Source organism: Gymnoscopelus braueri, assembly GCF_963280865.1.
Source record: "Gymnoscopelus braueri genome assembly, chromosome: 20".
NCBI lineage: Eukaryota > Metazoa > Chordata > Actinopteri > Myctophiformes > Myctophidae > Gymnoscopelus > Gymnoscopelus braueri.
The window spans coordinates 23,968,078-23,987,624 of NC_137622.1; the positions used below are offsets into that span (position 1 = coordinate 23,968,078).

Sequence of the window (19,547 nt, forward strand, 5' to 3'; positions counted from 1 at the left end):
ATGTTCACCTGGCACAGTAATCTGAGAGATGCCATTACAGAAATCTCAAAAACTTCCTCACACTTATGTGTTTTTGTTAACATTCAATAATTTACTATTGTTTTTTATTCCACGGGACATCTGGTGGGACTTTTGCTAACTTGCCCCAGTTAGCTTCAAAGTCCACAGTTTTACCCCAGTGACAAGTTAATAATAATGATGATAATATGTAACATGTCTGTGAATATGCATCAGGCAAGGCAACCATGTTTTCAAATCAACTGTCAAGCCTGGTTTGATCAGTAAGGACCTGAACCAGGGTGTTGGAGTGGAAGCCCATTAAATTGCCTTGGAGGGTGTCCCCAGGAGGAGCGCACTGCCCAGCAGAGAGAACGCGTGCCTAGAGGCGGACGGCTACCACAGACTGGGCCACCCCAGCCCATGAAGGGCTAGCGGTAACCACCATCACACTATACAGCCGGCAGGTTGAGTGCTCTCAGTCTGCAGGGGGACCTCATCTGTGGGAAGCCGTCAGGAGGATGGCCAGGTCACAGGTGTGGTTGGCAGTCCTCCTGATGGCTTCCCACAGATGACGTCCCCCTGCAGACGGAGAGCACTTACCCTGACAGCTGGCTACCGCTAGCCCTTCACAGGCTGGGGTGGCCCTGTCCACCCGCACCCCTGTCCATGGTAGCTGTCCTCCCTGTCCTCCCACTAGCCAGGCTGTGTTCTCTCTGCTGGGCAGTGCACTCCTCTCTTCAGCAGCACACTGCTGGGTCACTCCCTACACCGTACACACAGAACTGTTTCCCCCCCTTTTAAAGGCGCCTTAATGGTCACACAACACACAGTTAGGTCTTTGCAAAGGCTTCACCAAGCGTCCAAAACAGGTGGCTATTGAGGTTCTAGCCTATTCAAGCTTGCTTATTTGAAGGTACTGATTTAAGAGTATATGTAAATGAGGCAAGAGTTTTTCCCACACAACCGAAACGCGACTATCTGCTTCACTATATTGAGTTTAGTTTGCCTTTTGATTCTGTCTATCCTTCACCTGGCAAATTCAGTCTACTCAACATGTTGGCTTGTGACATTTGTGATCCCTCCACCAGATTCTATCCTGAGCTCTATGACCAAGCATAAGGACAGCAGTTGAAGAATTTGGACTTGACTCGAGTAACTCAGTTGTCACAGAGAAGGTCCAGGTTAAAGGCACGCCATATGGAAATGGTATGCTTGTCTTACTGAGATATACTAAAGGACAACTACAGTTAGGACAAATAGCGAGCATTATTATAAAAAATGAAATGACTGTCCTACTTTTGCTTCGGGGGAAAACTGCCAGCTGGGTTCCTGAGCTTGGAGTCAATGAAGTTGATGAAAATATGTCTATGTACAGCTGCCAAAATCTGGACAAACTTAATGATTATTATCCACTTTCTTCTTACCAGAGAGGTGCTAGGTTGCTCATTCCTCTTAAACATGCCAACATGGAGCTTGTGAAAGAGCTAGTTTAGAAAGCCATACCATCGCTCAGTAGTGAGAAGATGGATGCACTCATGGCTAGACTGGTGGAATTAGGAGTTCAATATGAAGATGACCTGATCCTTGTGGAGGCCCCGGACATCCAGGACACTCTGCCACTCATTCAGTGTAGAAGACTCGTTAAAGCTTTCCAAGGAGGTAAGTTTTTTTTACACCGACAAAATCAAATATCACTATGTATTTATGACTATGTTATGTTAACAGTTGGGTAAGTTCAGTTCATTCTTAAAAATCAGGAAAACACAGGTATATGATACCCAAATTCCTACTCAATAATCTCACATGATATATGAAAATATTGCCCAACCCTGTATATTATACTGATCAAATACAAAATACGTGGAATCTGCTCTATGCTTAGTCAGTGATTTTCATCCCATACACATGATCATTTCTTTGATGAAACACACTTTACTGTGACAAAACATTTTGCTGGTTTGCTCATTCATGTAAACAATGCTTTTGTTTTGGTCATTTCAGGCTCCGCAGGCTGGCACCAAAGACAAGATGGCGCGCGTGTGGTACCGCAACTTTGGACAGGTGCTCTTATCCAGAGCGACTTAAAAGTGTGAGATCAGAATAAGCAGAGTGAACATGAACTCTAGTCAATAAACAAGGTAAATATCACGTACATGTTGTGCCTCTAAGAAACTAGGATAGATTGAACATTGAACTTAGCATCTGTCTAAACAATATTTGTCTTAATCTCTTCACCATGACAGAGCCACAGTCCTTAATCTCTCTCGCTCTCTCCCTCCCGCTGTGTTTTTCAGGCGAGGTGATCCCCGTGTTCGCCGAGTTCGACAACGCCACGTCTCGCTCGGTTGTGCCCAAGGCCTACATCGCCCAGACGCAGACCTTTATCGCCCGAGGGACCATGAAGCAGAAGCAGTCGGTGGTGGCCATGCTGAGCGGTGACGTGGTGGGAGGGCGTCGCAGGGAGACGTGCTACGGCCGCGCCATCAAGATCCCCCCCAGTCGGACCCTCCATCCTGCAGTGCCGCATCATCAAAGTGGAGTACATGCTCAGGGTAAGGCGTCGTTCTCTCCAGTCTCATTGGCCATTTGAGCATTTATTTATTAAAACTTGACAGCTTCAAGGGTGTCACAGGTTTTTGAATCCATGATTCGATTTGACATTCTATTTTAAGGGCACAATTTGATTAATGTTCGATAAATCACACTGCCAAAATGAATTGCATCATTCTAATCCTGGTGGCTTTTGCAGGTTAGGAAACTCAGGCTGTTGCAAAGTACCTTCTGCCACATCAATGTTAATGTCATGGATTTGATAAGATTTTTTCTCATTTTGATCGATGATACATTTCTATTATTTCTGACACCCCTTGAGAGCACATGTTTTTTTAAAGTACCAGTTAATTTTGTTCCACGTCATCCTAAAAGTGCCCCCTCTCCTGCTTTCCTCAGGTTTGTGTTGATGTTCCCGGGACGTCCAAGCTGTGTCTGGAGCTGCCGCTGGTCATAGGCACCATCCCTCTGCACCCGTTTGGAAGCCGTACCCCCAGCGTCAGCAGCCAGTACAGCTGCAACCTGGAGTGGCTTCGCCTCGCCATCCCAGAGCAGCCTGAGCGTAAGTACAATGTCTTGACTCGTCGCTGTCGGGCAGAAACCTCTTTATCTCCATATTCTGAGGTTTTGTGTTTTTTCATAAATTAATGCCCTACTTGATCATACTACAGCATCACACCAAAAGTATCAAAAATAGCAGACCTGCAAGCTAAAAGTTAAGACACCTAGTGTCACACAGGGCTTGGAGTTCGGGACATGCTGTGTTCAGATTCCGGACAGAATCCCAGAATCTCGCCTTTTTTTTGTTTTCCCTTCCCTCAGCTCCTCCTGACTACAGCTCCGTGGTGACGGCGGAGGAGGCGGAGCAGCGCACCTCCTCGCCCCGTCCCACCCCGACGGAGGACCTGAGTGGGATCCTGCAAAGGCCGCTCATGGCTTTCGTCCAGGAGTTCCGCTTCCTGCCTCCTCCAGTCTACAGCGATGTGAGTAGCGTCTCCTCGCGCAGAACAAACCTTGCCGCTCATCCGTTAACCAGTTAGCTTTAGTTTTGGGTTAGTTGTTATACTGACATGTACATCACAGAGAAAAAAAAGAGTCTAGAATAACTGAAAGTGAAACAAAGAGAGCTCAGGAGGAGAAATTGAAAGAGATAAGAGACCAAAACTTGTGGAGGCTGAATATATTCCAGCTTGAATAGCCAGGTGATCAGAGATCTCTTGCCTACTGCCTACGATCATACCAGGCAATGATCTCAAGATAATTATCTATATTCAGTGGTGGACAAAGTACCACAGTACTCAGTACTTGAGTCTAAGTGTAGATACTCCTAATCAAAAAATCATAGTTGACCCACTTTGTGCTGCTGATAATCTCTAAACTTGGTAAACCATCACTCCTGGAAACGAAGATAAAAGGAAATCATTAAAATCCTTGATTTATTTTCCCGACCAGGAGAGAATCACTCATATAATTAATAATACACTTCTGTCCCCTGATAGAACAAGGTCTTGTGAGGACAGACTCCCACCCCCCCCCCCCCCCCCGAAAGAATTCCGATTCTAACAATAATCGATTATGTTTGTGTAAATAATATTTTTTCATAACTACTATTAACATTATTGTCTATGCTTAGCCGCTACCTCTGATACAGAAACTGGCAGATAGTCTATTTGCCTGCCTGACTGTGTGTTTGTGTACATTGGAAACATAAAATCATCACATTCATATATGTATCTTTGTCGTTTTATTTCCCCAAAACAGGACTCCGCGGATGCTGAACTCGGCCTCCCCTGTACCCCATGCATCCGAATCAGAGGTTTGTAGATAAATCTATTTGTTCTTAGGTTTACTGATGCGACATTTGTTGCGATGAAAAGGTATGGAGTTGGTTGATTTTGTTTTGTAAATGGTGCTCAGAATGTTGATTAGGGCCAAACTCTTTAAATGGTAAGTACACTTGTATGTAAAGTCTGACAAACTAAATGCAGAATACCCTTTCAAAGTATTTCTTGCTTGTTCTTACCATAACCTGTGTATGAACTGAGTATGGAAGATTTGGCATGTGTGTACATTATTGTTTCTTTAATTACTAATACATATTGTTTTTGTGATCTATGTTTAAGGTGACCATCTATTCGAGATTGCTGTCGATCAGGAAGTTGTGAATGACCACATCACCTCCCCCATTGTGGCCCTGAGCTATGCTTTCAGCTTGTTTTATGTCTGCAACATTGAATATCCAAAGGAGATGTCTCTTACCCTGGAATTCATGCAAAGGTATGTTTTGATCCCATTGACACTCTAAAATCGAGCCAAGATAGATCTAAACACCGCCTAAACATCGCCTAAACATCGTGTAACCATGGCATACGCATCGCCTAAACATCGTGTAACCGTGGCATACGCATCGCCTAAACATCGTGTAACTGTGGCATACGCATCGCCCAAACATCGTGTAACCGTGGCATACGCATCGCCCAAACATCGTGTAACCGTGGCATACGCATCGCCCAAACATCGTGTAACCGTGGCATACGCATCGCCCAAACATCGTGTAACCGTGGCATACGCATCGCCCAAACATCGTGTAACCGTGGCATACGCATCGCCCAAACATCGTGTAACCGTGGCATACGCATCGCCCAAACATCGTGTAACCGTGGCATACGCATCGCCCAAACATCGTGTAACCGTGGCATACGCATCGCCCAAACATCGTGTAACCGTGGCATACGCATCGCCCAAACATCGTGTAACCGTGGCATACGCATCGCCCAAACATCGTGTAACCGTGGCATACGCATCGCCCAAACATCGTGTAACCGTGGCATACGCATCGCCTAAACATCGTGTAACCGTGGCCTACGCATCGCCTAAACATCGTGTAACCGTGGCCTACGCATCGCCTAAACATCGTGTAACCGTGGCATACGCATCGCCTAAATATCGTGTAACCGTGGCATACGCATCGCCTAAACATCGTGTAACCGTGGCATACGCATCGCCTAAATATCGTGTAACCGTGGCATACGCATCGCCCAAACATCGTGTAACCGTGGCATACGCATCGCCTAAACATCGTGTAACCGTGGCATACGCATCGCCTAAACATCGTGTAACCGTGGCATACGCATCGCCCAAACATCGTGTAACCGTGGCATACGCATCGCCCAAACATCGTGTAACCGTGGCATACGCATCGCCCAAACATCGTGTAACCGTGGCATACGCATCGCCCAAACATCGTGTAACCGTGGCATACGCATCGCCCAAACATCGTGTAACCGTGGCATACGCATCGCCTAAACATCGTGTAACCGTGGCATACGCATCGCCCAAACATCGTGTAACCGTGGCATACGCATCGCCCAAACATCGTGTAACCGTGGCATACGCATCGCCCAAACATCGTGTAACCGTGGCATACGCATCGCCCAAACATCGTGTAACCGTGGCATACGCATCGCCCAAACATTGTGTAACCGTGGCATACGCATCGCCCAAACATCGTGTAACCGTGGCATACGCATCGCCCAAACATCGTGTAACCGTGGCATACGCATCGCCCAAACATCGTGTAACCGTGGCATACGCATCGCCCAAACATCGTGTAACCGTGGCATACGCATCGCCCAAACATCGTGTAACCGTGGCATACGCATCGCCCAAACATCGTGTAACCGTGGCATACGCATCGCCCAAACATCGTGTAACCGTGGCATACGCATCGCCCAAACATCGTGTAACCGTGGCATACGCATCGCCCAAACATCGTGTAACCGTGGCATACGCATCGCCTAAACATCGTGTAACCGTGGCATACGCATCGCCCAAACATCGTGTAACCGTGGCATACGCATCGCCCAAACATCGTGTAACCGTGGCATACGCATCGGCGCACATGTACACACACTAAGGTCATGGTGTTAACAAAAAGGATTTTGCTGCTATTATTTTACATGGTTGAATGTATGGTCAGTTTAATGTTTTATTTTATGGAAATGTCTTTTAAATAAATGTCATTTGTATGGCACTCAGGTATGTTCTCCTACAGGTTGGGGCAGTGCCTGTCAGCGGGGAATGTTGAGTGGGAGGTGTAGGACGGAGTCGCTACATCCTCCTGGAGGGGGCTCCTCATTCCTCACTGACAGGTGAGCCAGTCGGGTGTAGGCTAACGGATATTCGATATTCGAATATGAAAATTAATATTCAAATTTAAAAAATAATTCGTTTTTATTTATTTTTTTGACAGGGACAATACAAAAAACAATGTATGAAGTTATAAAAACAAACAAAAGATATATTTTATTCATCCGAGCACTCGATACATTGTTTTTTGTACAGTTTCTGTCAACAAAATTAGATAATTGAAAAACATTTTTTATAATAATTAAAAAGGAGGAAAGTTGACAGCCCTAGTAGGGTGCAACAGCAGTGGGAGAAAGGTATTTTTTTTTTCATTTCATCATTGAATGCACTGTACATTAGCAAATGAATATAAAAAAATTAAAGTGAATGCACTTTTATGGAAAAAAAGTTTTTTTTATTTCATCATTGAATGCACTTGTATGGAAAAAATAAATACATTTTGAGCAATTTCTATATGTTGTGCTTTATTCAGATTGAGTAATGATTATGTATTTAGGATTAGGATATTAGGATTTTTTTTTTTTTTTTTTTTTTTTTTGTAAAAATAAATAAATAAAAAGGATATTAGGATTGACGGAAGTATCTGTAAATAGTACATACTAAGGACTGTAAAAGTACGGAATTATCCGTATTAGGATTAACAGAAGTGTCCGTAAATGGTACTGACAAAGTCTTGTAAATCTACAGAAATATCCGTTATAGGGTTGACAGAAGTGTCCGTATATGGTACAGACAAAGTCTTGTAAATCTACAGAAATATCCGTTATAGGGTTGACAGAAGTGTCCGTATATGGTACAGACAAAGTCTTGTAAATCTACAGAAATATCCGTTATATGGTTGACAGAAGTGTCCGTATATGGTACAGACAAAGTCTTGTAAATCTACAGAAATATCCGTTATAAGGTTGATGGAAGTGTCTGTAGTATAACGGACAATGTCCTGGCAGCAAATTACCAGCACTTTGTCCGTTTTTCGACGATTTTTTTTTTTACAGTGTATCTCTGTAGTCATTAAACAAAACGGGTCTTTCAGATTTCTCACATTCCTTCCTGATTGGCTAAAATTGGCTTCCAAAGTTTGCAGGAGTGCTCCGTTTTCAACAAAATTTGTGTGGAATTTTGCACACACATTCCCATTAGGTCGAGGAAGAAATGCCACTTGAAATCTTTCAAAAATAGCCTCATGGTGGCGCTATAACAGGCCGATTCGTGTTTTTACCTATAACTGCACAATCTGTGTAAAACTTTGTATGCTCTAGAGGCCAAGGAAAAACCTTTTCCCTGCATTTTTCACATATGCCTTTCATAGCGCCACCAGGAGGCCGACTTATGTAAAACAAATTTTTCGATATTAAGCCTAAAGATGTTATCCAAATTTCACGCAAATCGGTACACATGATCTCTATAGTCATGTGATCAAGACGGATTAGTTTGATTTTTCATATTCCATCCTGATTGGCTAAGATTGCCTTCTAAAGTTTGCAGGAGTGGGCCGTTTTGAACAAAATGCTGCAAATCATGAACGCAGCGCCCGATTGCGGTGAAACTTTGCATGCACATTTGCACTACGTTGGTTGAGAAACAAATGCCACCCTTTTAACATTGCCCTGTTATAGTGCCACTAGGACGCCAATTTCTGCAACACTTTTCTTTTTTATATTACTTCATATTATTTTGTCCAAACATCATACAAATCGGTACACATTATCTCTATAGTCAAGTGATCAAGATGGTTCCGTCCAATTGTTCATATCCTGATTGGCAAATTCCGAACATTGCTGGCCCAAAATAACCTACCTGACCTGGCGGAGACCTGTGCTCCGAGGAGCACTTTTTCTAGTTTATGTATGATTTTTCTCCCCTGATTAGATGACATTAGTATCCCGACCTTCCGTTTAGTAAAGAGCGGAGATACGAGGTTACTGAACAAACACTACAATTACTAAGGGAATATAAAGCATTAAATAATATCACTTACACACCCTTGTATATTATTGTATACCGCAATGATGTGTAATATGAACTAAAGACTATATGGACCAAAAAAATCACACCCAGTGTGAAGTGGGCGGTGTGGTCACAGTGGTCATCACAGTGATGGAAGTTCACTTAAAGAAAAGTAATATTGTGGACCCAACCATTGTACACCCCTAACTTTAAAAAAAACATAAATGTTTTTTTTTTAAGTGCATAGTCCTATTAAGGCTATTATAGGGCTATGCACATGTGTCATGTTTCACTAGCCAATCACAGTCCAGAATAGACTGTGATTGGCCAAACATCTAGATCCAATTATGCAGTTTAAGAGTGAATGTGCAGCCCACCTGATATTGTGTAAGTATACCATGCCAAAAGACTAATACTTAATATCCATAACATACACAATCCCATCTAGCAAAGATACATGCGCTGCTGCGTTTCTTACCTTCTCTTTGTTGGGTAAAGTTTGAGTCCGGCTAAAAGTATCCTCACTGTTAATACTGATTAGTTCTGCATCTACAGGTGGATAGGGCGCAGGGAAAACCACTACGTCACTCTTCAGCGTGTCTGAGCTGAAACACACGTCATACTGCTGAGTAGATTTAGAATAAGACCAGCTCCCATCAGGATGGGTGGTGATCATTGGGGCACCATACCTACTGAAATTGTCGTCTGTCCTGTGACATTTCACAGCTATTAAACTGATGAGGCTCAGTAGAAAGATCACAGACACAGATGCAATGGCGATCAATAAATACAGGTTTAAATCAGAAAAGTTTTCATCCTTTTGTGGGATATGTCGGTATGGTGTCTGAATGTCTCCTGTATTTTCAACCACCACTACATCAATAGACACAGTAGCTGACAGGGATGGTTCTCCATTATCAGAAACCAACACCACCAATGGGTGAGTTTTCAGGTCATTGTCACTCATCCGCCTCTTAGTCCTGATTTCTCCGGTGCTGGTTCCGATTCGAAAAAGGTTATTTCCCTTCGGCTCAGTGATGTGATAACTAAGCAGTGCATTGTAGCCAGAGTCTGCGTCTACAGCTCTGATCTTGGCCACAAAGTATCCAGCTTCAGCAGAATAAGGAATGTTCTCACTGTTAACGGAGCCGTGTTCAGAATATGGTGAGAGAATTCCTGGGCTGTTGTCATTTTCATCCAGGATAAAAACGTTCACAGTGACGTTACTACTTAGTGGAGGAACACCAGAATCAGTTGCCAGAACATAAAATTGAAATGTTTTCACTTCCTCGTAGTTGAAAGATTGGAGACTGACTATTTCTCCACTCTCAGAGTTAATGTTTATAACTGATGAAATTGGAATATTTCTTGGGTAAGTCTCTTGCAATGTGTAAAACAAAATCGCGTTTCCATCTGAATCAAGATCAAATGCATTTACTGTGTAAATAACAGTACCGATAGGACTGTTTTCTTTCACATAAGCATTAATCACAGGCTTTGAAAAACGAGGTGGGTTGTCATTGACATCTGCTACATGTACAGTAATTACGCTAGTGCTGGAGAGAGAAGGAGACCCTTCATCCGTAGCTATGATGGTGACATTATACTCAGAGGCACTTTCTCTGTCCAGTGGTCCGTCTACTACTAATGAATAATCATTTTTGTAGTTTAAGGATAGTTTAAATGGAACTTGTCCCATAAGTTTACAGCTGGTGAGGCCGTTTTGTCCTCCGTCTGCATCGCTCACTGTGACCAAAGCTACAATTGTTCCCAACTCCGCATCTTCTTTCACTGGGGTCATGAGTGACGTCACTGATATTTCGGGCGCATTATCGTTGATATCAATCACTTCTATTAGTAGTTTAGCGTGTGCACTACGAGGCAAATGGGCTTGGTCCATTGCCTGAACCCTTACTTCATAAGCAGGCGTGTTTTCATAATCTAAACTACCCTTAACAGTAATTTCTCCAGTTTCTGAGTTCATAGCAAATATATCTGATGGATCGTTGTTCCCCCGTTTGATAAAGGAATAGACGAGCTTACTATTCATACCTTCGTCTAAATCTGTCGCATTTAGCTTTATTACCACTGTCCTTGCAGCAGCATTTTCACTGACACGCACTTTATATAGTGGTTTACTGAAAGTAGGAGGATTATCATTTACATCCATTACATTCACTATTATCTGCAATGTTCCTGATCTTGGAGGTTTACCTCCATCTACAGCAGTCAAAATGAGGTTAACGATAGGCTGTTTTTCTCGGTCTAAAGATTTCTGCAACACTAACTCAGCGGACACACTGTGGTCTCCACCGCTCTGCACGTCAAGGGAGAAATATTCATTGGAACTCAGCTTGTAGCTCTTTACCGAGTTACTGCCTGTGTCTGTGTCGACTGCTATTGGAAGTAGATATCGCTCTCCGGGTGACAGTGATTCAGAAATATTTAACACGTAAGACTGCTCAATGAATGCAGGGGAGTTATCGTTTATATCCAAAACATTCACCTCAATGCGATTTACATTCATTGGGTTGCTTAATACGGCCTGTATTTTCAGAGAGCATTTAATCATGTTCGGACAAAGCTCGTCTCTGTCTATCCTGTCATTAACAAAGAGGTTTCCTGTCCGCAAATTCACATCAAAGTATTTCTTACTGTACTCAGACACAATTCGGAGATCCCGTGACTCTAGTTCCTGCACATTGAGATTTAAATCCTTAGCGAGATTCCCCACTACCGTGCCTTTGTTCACCTCCTCAGATATAGAAAAAGATATTTGAGCCGCAGTCCAGTCACAAAGACAAAACAAAGCAGCGATTTGAATCCAGAGATATCCATTTTGCTCTCGAAACCCCATCATCATCCGAACAAAAAGCTGTAATCGTAAAAAATCTTTTAATTCCTAAAGTAGTTGACAGGTCCCATAGAGAAATACATCCCGTAAAATGTCCAACCCTTTTCACAGAAGCATCAGCATCGGAGTGTGTCTGTTATCAAGCTCATGCCTATGACGACGTTTTCAGGGAGGAGTTTTGAGATGTGAGAACTCGTGTTGTGGTCTCCAGCGACACCATAAGGTTATCAATAGACCTAGCATTTTGGAAACTAGCTAAACCTTTTTTGAAATACTATACCAAAAAAACAATAATAATAATACATAAATACACCACTGTATCTACAATACATAATCACCATAATAAATAAATAAAACAAATATAATGGATACCTAAATATAATAATAAAATAACAGAACAAAAATAATTAAATAAAATACATAACAATGAAACACACACACACACACACACACACACACACACACACACACACACACACACACACACACACACACACACACACACACACACACACACACACACACACACACACACACACACACACACACACACACACACACACACACACACACACACACACGACAGAAGACACTGCAGCGAGTATCAGCACCATGGACAGAGCCACGTCAAACTTCAGAGGCTTAAACTCTTCAGCACCATGGACAGAGATGCCTTAGTACAGACAGCTGAAACTATGTCAATGTGAACATATTTACAACTGGAAGACACATTAAAACCAAAATATGTACCCTGCTTGTTGACTATTCCTGCAACCTATTATGTTTAATACATTTAAACTTATTGTAAAGAAAGAAGAGAAAAGATAGATTGAACAGAAGCAGTAGTTTTGATTGTCATATGTGTATCATTATGACAAATCAGCAAGTATGTCTGGTAATTCTGTTTAATCTGCTCTTTTTTTCCAAATTGCTTAGAAGAAAAAATCCTGTTAAAACGATTATATAATTTGCATTAAAGTTGTGAGAGATTTAGGCCATTGTGTTAATGCCAAAACAAAACCAGTTAAATGCATGGGCTTCGTATTTGCAGTCCCACTTTGCCCAAATAAAATCAGTGTTCCTATTTTTTAAATTAAAATGTCAATATCCAATTTTAAAAAGGTGCAGTTTGAGAGCAGCATGCCAAACTAACAGTGTCCATAGCATCCAATTCCATCTACCGAACATACACGTAGCCTATGAAAAAAACAGATAATATTAGTAGGCCTAATTTCCTGGTGCGGCCGTGTATCTTACCTTCTCTTTGTTGGGTAAAGTGTGATTCCGGCTAAAAGTATCATCACTGTTAATACTGATCAGTTCTGCATCTACAGGTGGAAAGGGCGCAGGGAAAACCACTACGTCACTCTTCAGTGTGTCTGAGCTGAAACACACGTCATACTGCTGAGTAGATTTAGAGTAAGACCAGCTCCCGTCAGGATGGGTGGTGATCATTGGGGCGCCATACCGACTGAAATTGTCGTCTGTCCTGTGACATTTCACAGCTATTAAACTGATGAGGCTCAGTAGAAAGATCACCGACACAGACACAATGGCAATCAGTAAATACAGGTTTAAATCAGAAAAGTTCTCATCCTTTGCTGGAATAAGTCGGTATGGTGTCTGAATGTCTCCTGTATTTTCAACCACTACTACATCAATGGACACAGTAGCTGACAGGGAGGGTTCCCCGTTATCAGAAACTAACACCACTAACGGGTGAGTTTTCAGGTCATTGTCACTCATTCTCCTCTTAGTCCTGATTTCCCCGGTGCTGGTTCCAATTCGAAAGAGATTGTTTCCCTTTGGCTCAGTGATTTGATAAGACAGCAGAGCATTGTAGCTAGAATCTGCATCTACAGCTCTGATCTTGGCCACAAAGTATCCAGCTTCAGCAGAATACGGAATGTTCTCACTGTTAACCGAGCCGTGTTCAGAATAGGGCGATAGAATCCCCGGACTGTTGTCATTTTCATCCAGGATAAAAACGTTCACAGTCACGTTGCTGCTGAGGGGAGGAACACCAGAGTCTGTGGCCTGAACTTTAAACTGGAACATTTTCAGCTCCTCATAATTAAATGATTGCAGGGCAACAATATCACCTGTCTCTGAGTTAACGTTTACCATTGTAGACAAAGGGTTACTACTTTCTAAAATCGAATAGCTCAGCTCTGCATTTTGTTTGACGTCAGCGTCAACTGCTGATACTGTTTTAATAATCGCTCCTACTGGGCTATTTTCTTTAACATAAACATTTATAGCTCTTTCTGAGAAATGTGGTGAGTTATCATTAACATCAGAAACGTCTATGGTGATAAAAGTGGTGCTGGAGAGAGGCGGGGTCCCTTCATCTGTAGCAACAACAGTGACATTATACTGAGAAACACTCTCTCTGTCTAAGGGTGCATTCGTTATCAAAGAATAGTAGTTTTTATAGTTTGTTTCCAGTTGAAAGGGGACATTATTCTGGACACTACAATGAACTACCCCATTCTTTCCTCCATCTTTATCCAGGACTGACACAAGTGCAATAGCAGTACCCACTTCTGCGTTTTCCTGTACTGTGGTCAGTAGTGACGTCACAGCAATCTCAGGGGCATTGTCATTGACATCCAACACTTCTAACAACACTTTACAATGGGCAGATAACGGGGGCTGGCCTTTGTCATTTGCTTCTATGCGGATCTCAAAAGCTGAGTTTTCTTCAAAATCAATATTACCCTTAACAATAATCGATCCTGTATTGGGGTCAAGGTAAAACACCTGTAATATATGATCCTGTCCCTTACTTCGAAGAGCATAAATGATCTCACCGTTTGTGCCCTCGTCTGAATCGGTCGCATTTAAGGTAATCACTGTCGTTCCTATTGGTATGTTTTCCGTTATTTTAGTTTTATACAACGGGGAGCTAAAAATCGGAGAATTATCATTTGTATCCAAAACGTGAACGATGAGTTGTGATGTACCTGACCTCGGTGGATTCCCTCCATCTAATGCTGTCAAAGTGAGATGAATAATAGACTGTTTTTCTCGATCCAACGTTTTCTGTAAAACCAATTCGGCAGAAACGACATCTCCTCCTTTTATCGTTGCTAAAGTAAAATATTCATTTGGCGTCAATTTGAAAGCGCTCACCATATTCTTCCCAACATCTGCATCGACTACCTCAGACAAAGCAAATTTCGTTCCAGGCAACGTGTTCTCTGCTATGTCTATTGTTTGTGATTTTTCCATGAATACCGGGTCATTATCATTTATATCAACAATATGTATCTCTAGACGGTAAAGCTTCAATGGATTGTTTATTACAGCTTCTACACCGACTGTGCATTTCAGTGCTTTAGCGCAAAGCTCCTCTCTGTCTATTCTCTCATTGACGTAGAGAACACCAGTCTTTAAGTTTACATCGAAATATTTCGTCTTAGATCCAGCAACAATCTGAAACATACGCAACTCCAAATCCTGTACATTGAGGTTTAGATCCTTGGCGATATTTCCAACAGAAGTCCCCGGGTTTACCTCCTCAGAGACGGAATATGAGAGCTGCCCGGTCACCGTTCCCCAGTAACAATCCAGTAGAACAAGCACCACATATTTCACAATAGAGCTTCTTTTACTCCGTAAAGTCATAGTTCTACAGGATGTGAGGCGATCATAGATCCAAATGTGACTGATTTTGTCAAATAATCCAAATACAGTATAAGACAAATAAGATGAAGAATGTTGTACAAAATAGATCCAGCTACTGTCCGTTGTCCGTAAGTCTTGTTCTCTTTGTAACAAAGCCTCGAACCGCCTAGCTCTAGTATCTCTTTGAATCTGGGAGGAGCCTCCAGCCTCTAAACGGGAGATCTGAAAGTAGGCTAACGGTCTGCACTGTCCCCACGTGGAGATTTGAAACAATTGCATTATTGAATAAAAATACACATTCTGCATCAACCAGAAGTTTTACAACTACATTTGCTATTATTTTAGCATAGTCAGAAAAAGTATATAATCTATGTTTAGTACAAACATAATGGCTTGATTATTAGGTATGTTTAACTATGGACCAATTCAGACTATTTTCAGTCACACTGTTTTCAACAGCAGCAGGCCTCGTTATAGAGTAGCCTTTGGACTATAATTCCTGCCTGTCACGCATGCAATTGTTTTTGCATATTGCTGTTTATCTTATGAAATTGTACTGCCAAAACCAATTAATCTGTGTTCTGGTAGAGTTTTGAAATAAACGCATATTTTACAATCAACTTCCATGTTAAAAGGGTTTTGGTAGATACATAATTATATACATTTTTGTTTATCTCAATTTGACTAATATAATAAAAACCGTAAGTAAACACTTACAGCAACTTAGTCTCCTGAGTCCTGCAAGTACAAATTCATGTATGTGTATACACAAGGGGTGAAGGTGTGTGTGTGTGTGTGTGTGTGTGTGTGTGTGTGTGTGTGTGTGTGTGTGTGTGTGTGTGTGTGTGTGTGTGTGTCTGAAATTGCCAACAAATAGCCTATACAAATGTTTTGATCCAACGCCAGAAACTAATCACTACAAATGTAATCATCAAATGTGTTGCCTGACTAGTATAAAGACAATATTGTGAAGCTGCTGGATTGTAAATTGTAGGCTCTACCTTTTATAACTATTTGTGTGAAAATAACGCATTTCAGTACCACGGACAGCACCTGGCAGAGAAAATAAGTCTACATTATCATGATACTACCCTCATGCCAATGCATTCTCACAGGACAGGTTGAGAGTGAGAATATGTACTTAGTCTTACAGTGAATGGGTTACAACCATATCAGAACGATGGAAAGCACATCACCTTCAACAATTTGCCAATATTACAATTCAGCATTGTATACAAGAGGATATTGGTCAACAGGTTTAACTACGATTGACAATGTGTAGACACCATATGCATTAGTCCAATATTAAAGTGAAAGGAGCATTGTGTGGAAAAGGGTAGAAAATGGTTCAGCACCATGGACAGCGGTTATATGCTGGGTTGTCAGGCAGTGAAATTACGTTAAGTTTTTGCAAATCATGAATTTGCTGTTTATCAATGGCATAGAATAAATTAACCACTTGAAACCTAGCATCTCTATTCTGGGAGCGGACATTCAGCAAAAATTGCAGAAACATTCAGCAAAGATTGCAGATGCAAAAGCTCAAAACAAGCCACAAGCATTTTTGAGCTTGTAGATCAGCTATTTTCGGTGAAGACAGCCCACCTCAGTAAACGAAGTATTAGTTTAAAGGGTTTAAGTGGTTAATTAATCAAGAAAGTTCAAATCAATACTTAGTCAATAAAAAGGCAGGAAATGAACACTTAATGGTCATAAATTAGTCTTGCCCTGTTTGGAGAGAACACCAATCAGACCATAAAATAGAATAGAAAGCGATAGATCTGTATTATTTGCATGTAAACTATTATCTAAAAGTTAGATAATAGATAATAACATTGATTTGCAACAGGCGTGGGAACAGGTTTTGTTTTACAGACAAAGGTTTCTTTGGGTTAGAGTATGAAAACAAATCTTACCGTTTCTTTACTGGGCAATGTCTGAGTCCGATTAAAAGTATCCCCTCCATTGATACTTATAAGTTCAGCATCTCCAGGGGGAAACTGTGCAGGGAAAACTACTACATCACTCTTCAGTGTGTCTGAACTGAAACACACGTCATACTGCTGAGTAGATTTAGAGTAAGACCAGCTCCCGTCAGGATGGGTGGTGATCATTGGGGCGCCATACCTGCTGAAATTGCTATCTGTCCTGTGGCATTTGGCAGCTATTAAACCGATGAGGCTCAGTAGAAAAATAACTGATACAGACACAATTGCGATCAGTAAGTACAGGTTTAAATCAGAGAAGCTCTCCTCCTTCATTGGCACATGTCTGAATTGATTCTGGACGTCTCCTGTACTTTCAACCACCACTACATCAATAGATACAGTAGCTGACAGGGAGGGTTCTCCATTATCAGAAACTAACACCACCAACGGGTGAGTTTTCAAATCATTGTCACTCATTCGCCTCTTAGTTCTGATTTCTCCCGTGCTGGTTCCGATTCGAAACAGGTTGTTTCCCTTGGGCTCTGAGATGCGGTAAGAAAGCAGTGCATTGTAACCAGAGTCTGCATCTACAGCTCTGATCTTGGCCACAAAGTATCCAGCTTCAGCAGAATAAGGAATGTTCTCACTGTTAACGGAACCATGTTCAGAATAGGGTGATAGAATCCCAGGACTGTTGTCATTCTCATCCAGGATCAAAACATTCACAGTGACGTTACTACTGAGTGGAGGAACACCAGAGTCCGTGGCCTGAACTTTAAACTGGAACGTTTTTAATTCTTCATAGTTAAAACCCTGCAAGCTTACTATAGCTCCTGTCTCGGAATTAATATTTACCATTGAAGATAGTGCTTCACTTTTAGGAGAATTATTAATTAGTGAATATGTTGCCTTTGCGTTTTCATGTAAATCTGCATCAACCGCAGTCAGTGTATAAACAACAGCACCAATCGGACTATTCTCCTTCACATAGATATTAATAACATGTTCAGGGAAACGAGGAGGGTTGTCATTTATGTCAGAAACGTCAACAGTAATAACACTGGTGCTGAAGAGAGGCGGGATCCCTTCATCAGTAGCCATGAGAGTAATATTGTACTGAGAAGTGATCTCTCTGTCAAGCTGTCCATCAACTAATAAAGAATAATAGTTTTTGTAATTAGATTTCAATTTAAAAGGCACATGGCCAACGATCTTGCAATTTGTGATGCCATTTTTGCCTCCATCATTGTCAGTTATAGTTACCAAAGCGACAACTGTACCTATTTCAGCGTCTTCTTTCACTGGACTCATGAGCGATGACACTGATATTTCTGGGGAATTGTCATTTATATCAACGACTTCTATTAGAACTTTACCGTGCGCACTGCGAGGTGGTGTGCCTTTGTCTGTTGCTTGGACACGAATCTCGTATGCTTGGTTTTCCTCATAGTCGATATTTCCCTTGACAGAAATTTCACCAGTTTCTTCATTTAAAGAAAACGTGTCATAAGGGTTAAAACGTCCCCTTTCTGAAAACGAGTATACAAGTTGACTATTGACGCCATCATCTAAGTCAGTAGCACTCAGTGTCATTACCATCGTGCCAGTAATTGCATTTTCTATCACCTGGACTTTATAGAGAGGTTTGCTAAACAAAGGGGAATTGTCATTTACATCAATTACATTCACGATAATCTCTAATGTCCCGGATTTAGGTGGTTTACCTCCATCTACAGCGGTTAAGGTTAGTTTAATAGCAGCCTGTTTCTCTCGGTCTAAAGATTTCTGCAACACTAACTCAGCAGACACACTCTGCTCTCCGCCGCTCTGTACATCAATGGAGAAATATTCATTCGGGCTCAGCTTGTAGCTTTTTATTGCATTACTGCCTATATCTGCATCATGAGCCAATGGCAGAGGATACCTCTCCCCTGGATATGACGACTCACCCATATCAATTGACTTAACGTCTTCTAAAAATGTTGGCGAATTGTCGTTAATGTCAAGAACGCTTACTTCAATACGATGCAGGTTACGAGGATTACTCACTATAGCCTCGATGTTTAAAGAGCACTTTATGGTATTCGGACACAGCTCCTCTCGATCTAATCTCTCGTTAACGTACAGAAATCCAGTTTTCAAATCAGCCTGAAAGTACGTATTTTTATATGTCAAATCAATCCGAAGATTCCTTGATTCTAGTTCCTGTACATTGAGGTTTAAGTCTTTGGCGAGGTTTCCCACTACTGTGCCTTTGTCCACCTCCTCGGAAATTGAATATGATATCTGAGCCACAGACCAGTCACAGCAACAAAGCAGGGTGACAAACAAAATCCCCAAATAACTCCTTTGATCCTGAGGAGCCATCGCTAGTTCAAACATCCACAACAAAAAGAGCCGAATGCACGTAATCACCCCTGTTGGTGAAACATTGCAGAAAAATTAAATAGATATCCAATCCCAATGCACCAGAAGTTGAAACATTTCTC

The 19,547-nt window shown here is 41.8% G+C and overlaps 2 protein-coding genes and 1 pseudogene across 3 annotated transcripts in view; 1 reads left to right on the top strand and 2 right to left on the bottom strand.

Moving 5' to 3' along the window:
- LOC308075516 (protocadherin alpha-C2-like) overlaps positions 1–19,547 on the bottom strand; it is a 162,537-nt gene that overhangs the window by 70,571 nt on the left and 72,419 nt on the right. The window lies entirely within an intron of this gene.
- Positions 1,524–6,650, top strand: LOC308076351 (arrestin domain-containing protein 2-like; annotated as a pseudogene). The gene is made up of 8 exons: positions 1,524–1,640; positions 2,002–2,061; positions 2,252–2,552; positions 2,950–3,112; positions 3,373–3,533; positions 4,312–4,366; positions 4,674–4,827; positions 6,605–6,650. The product of its transcript is annotated as an arrestin domain-containing protein 2-like (transcript).
- Positions 12,728–19,425, bottom strand: LOC308076352 (protocadherin alpha-3-like; the record flags this gene model as incomplete). Its single annotated transcript, XM_080416586.1, has 2 exons — positions 12,728–14,175; positions 18,444–19,425. The coding sequence occupies 2 exons, from the start codon at positions 19,423–19,425 to the stop codon at positions 12,728–12,730; spliced, it is 2,430 nt and encodes an 809-aa protein (XP_080272712.1).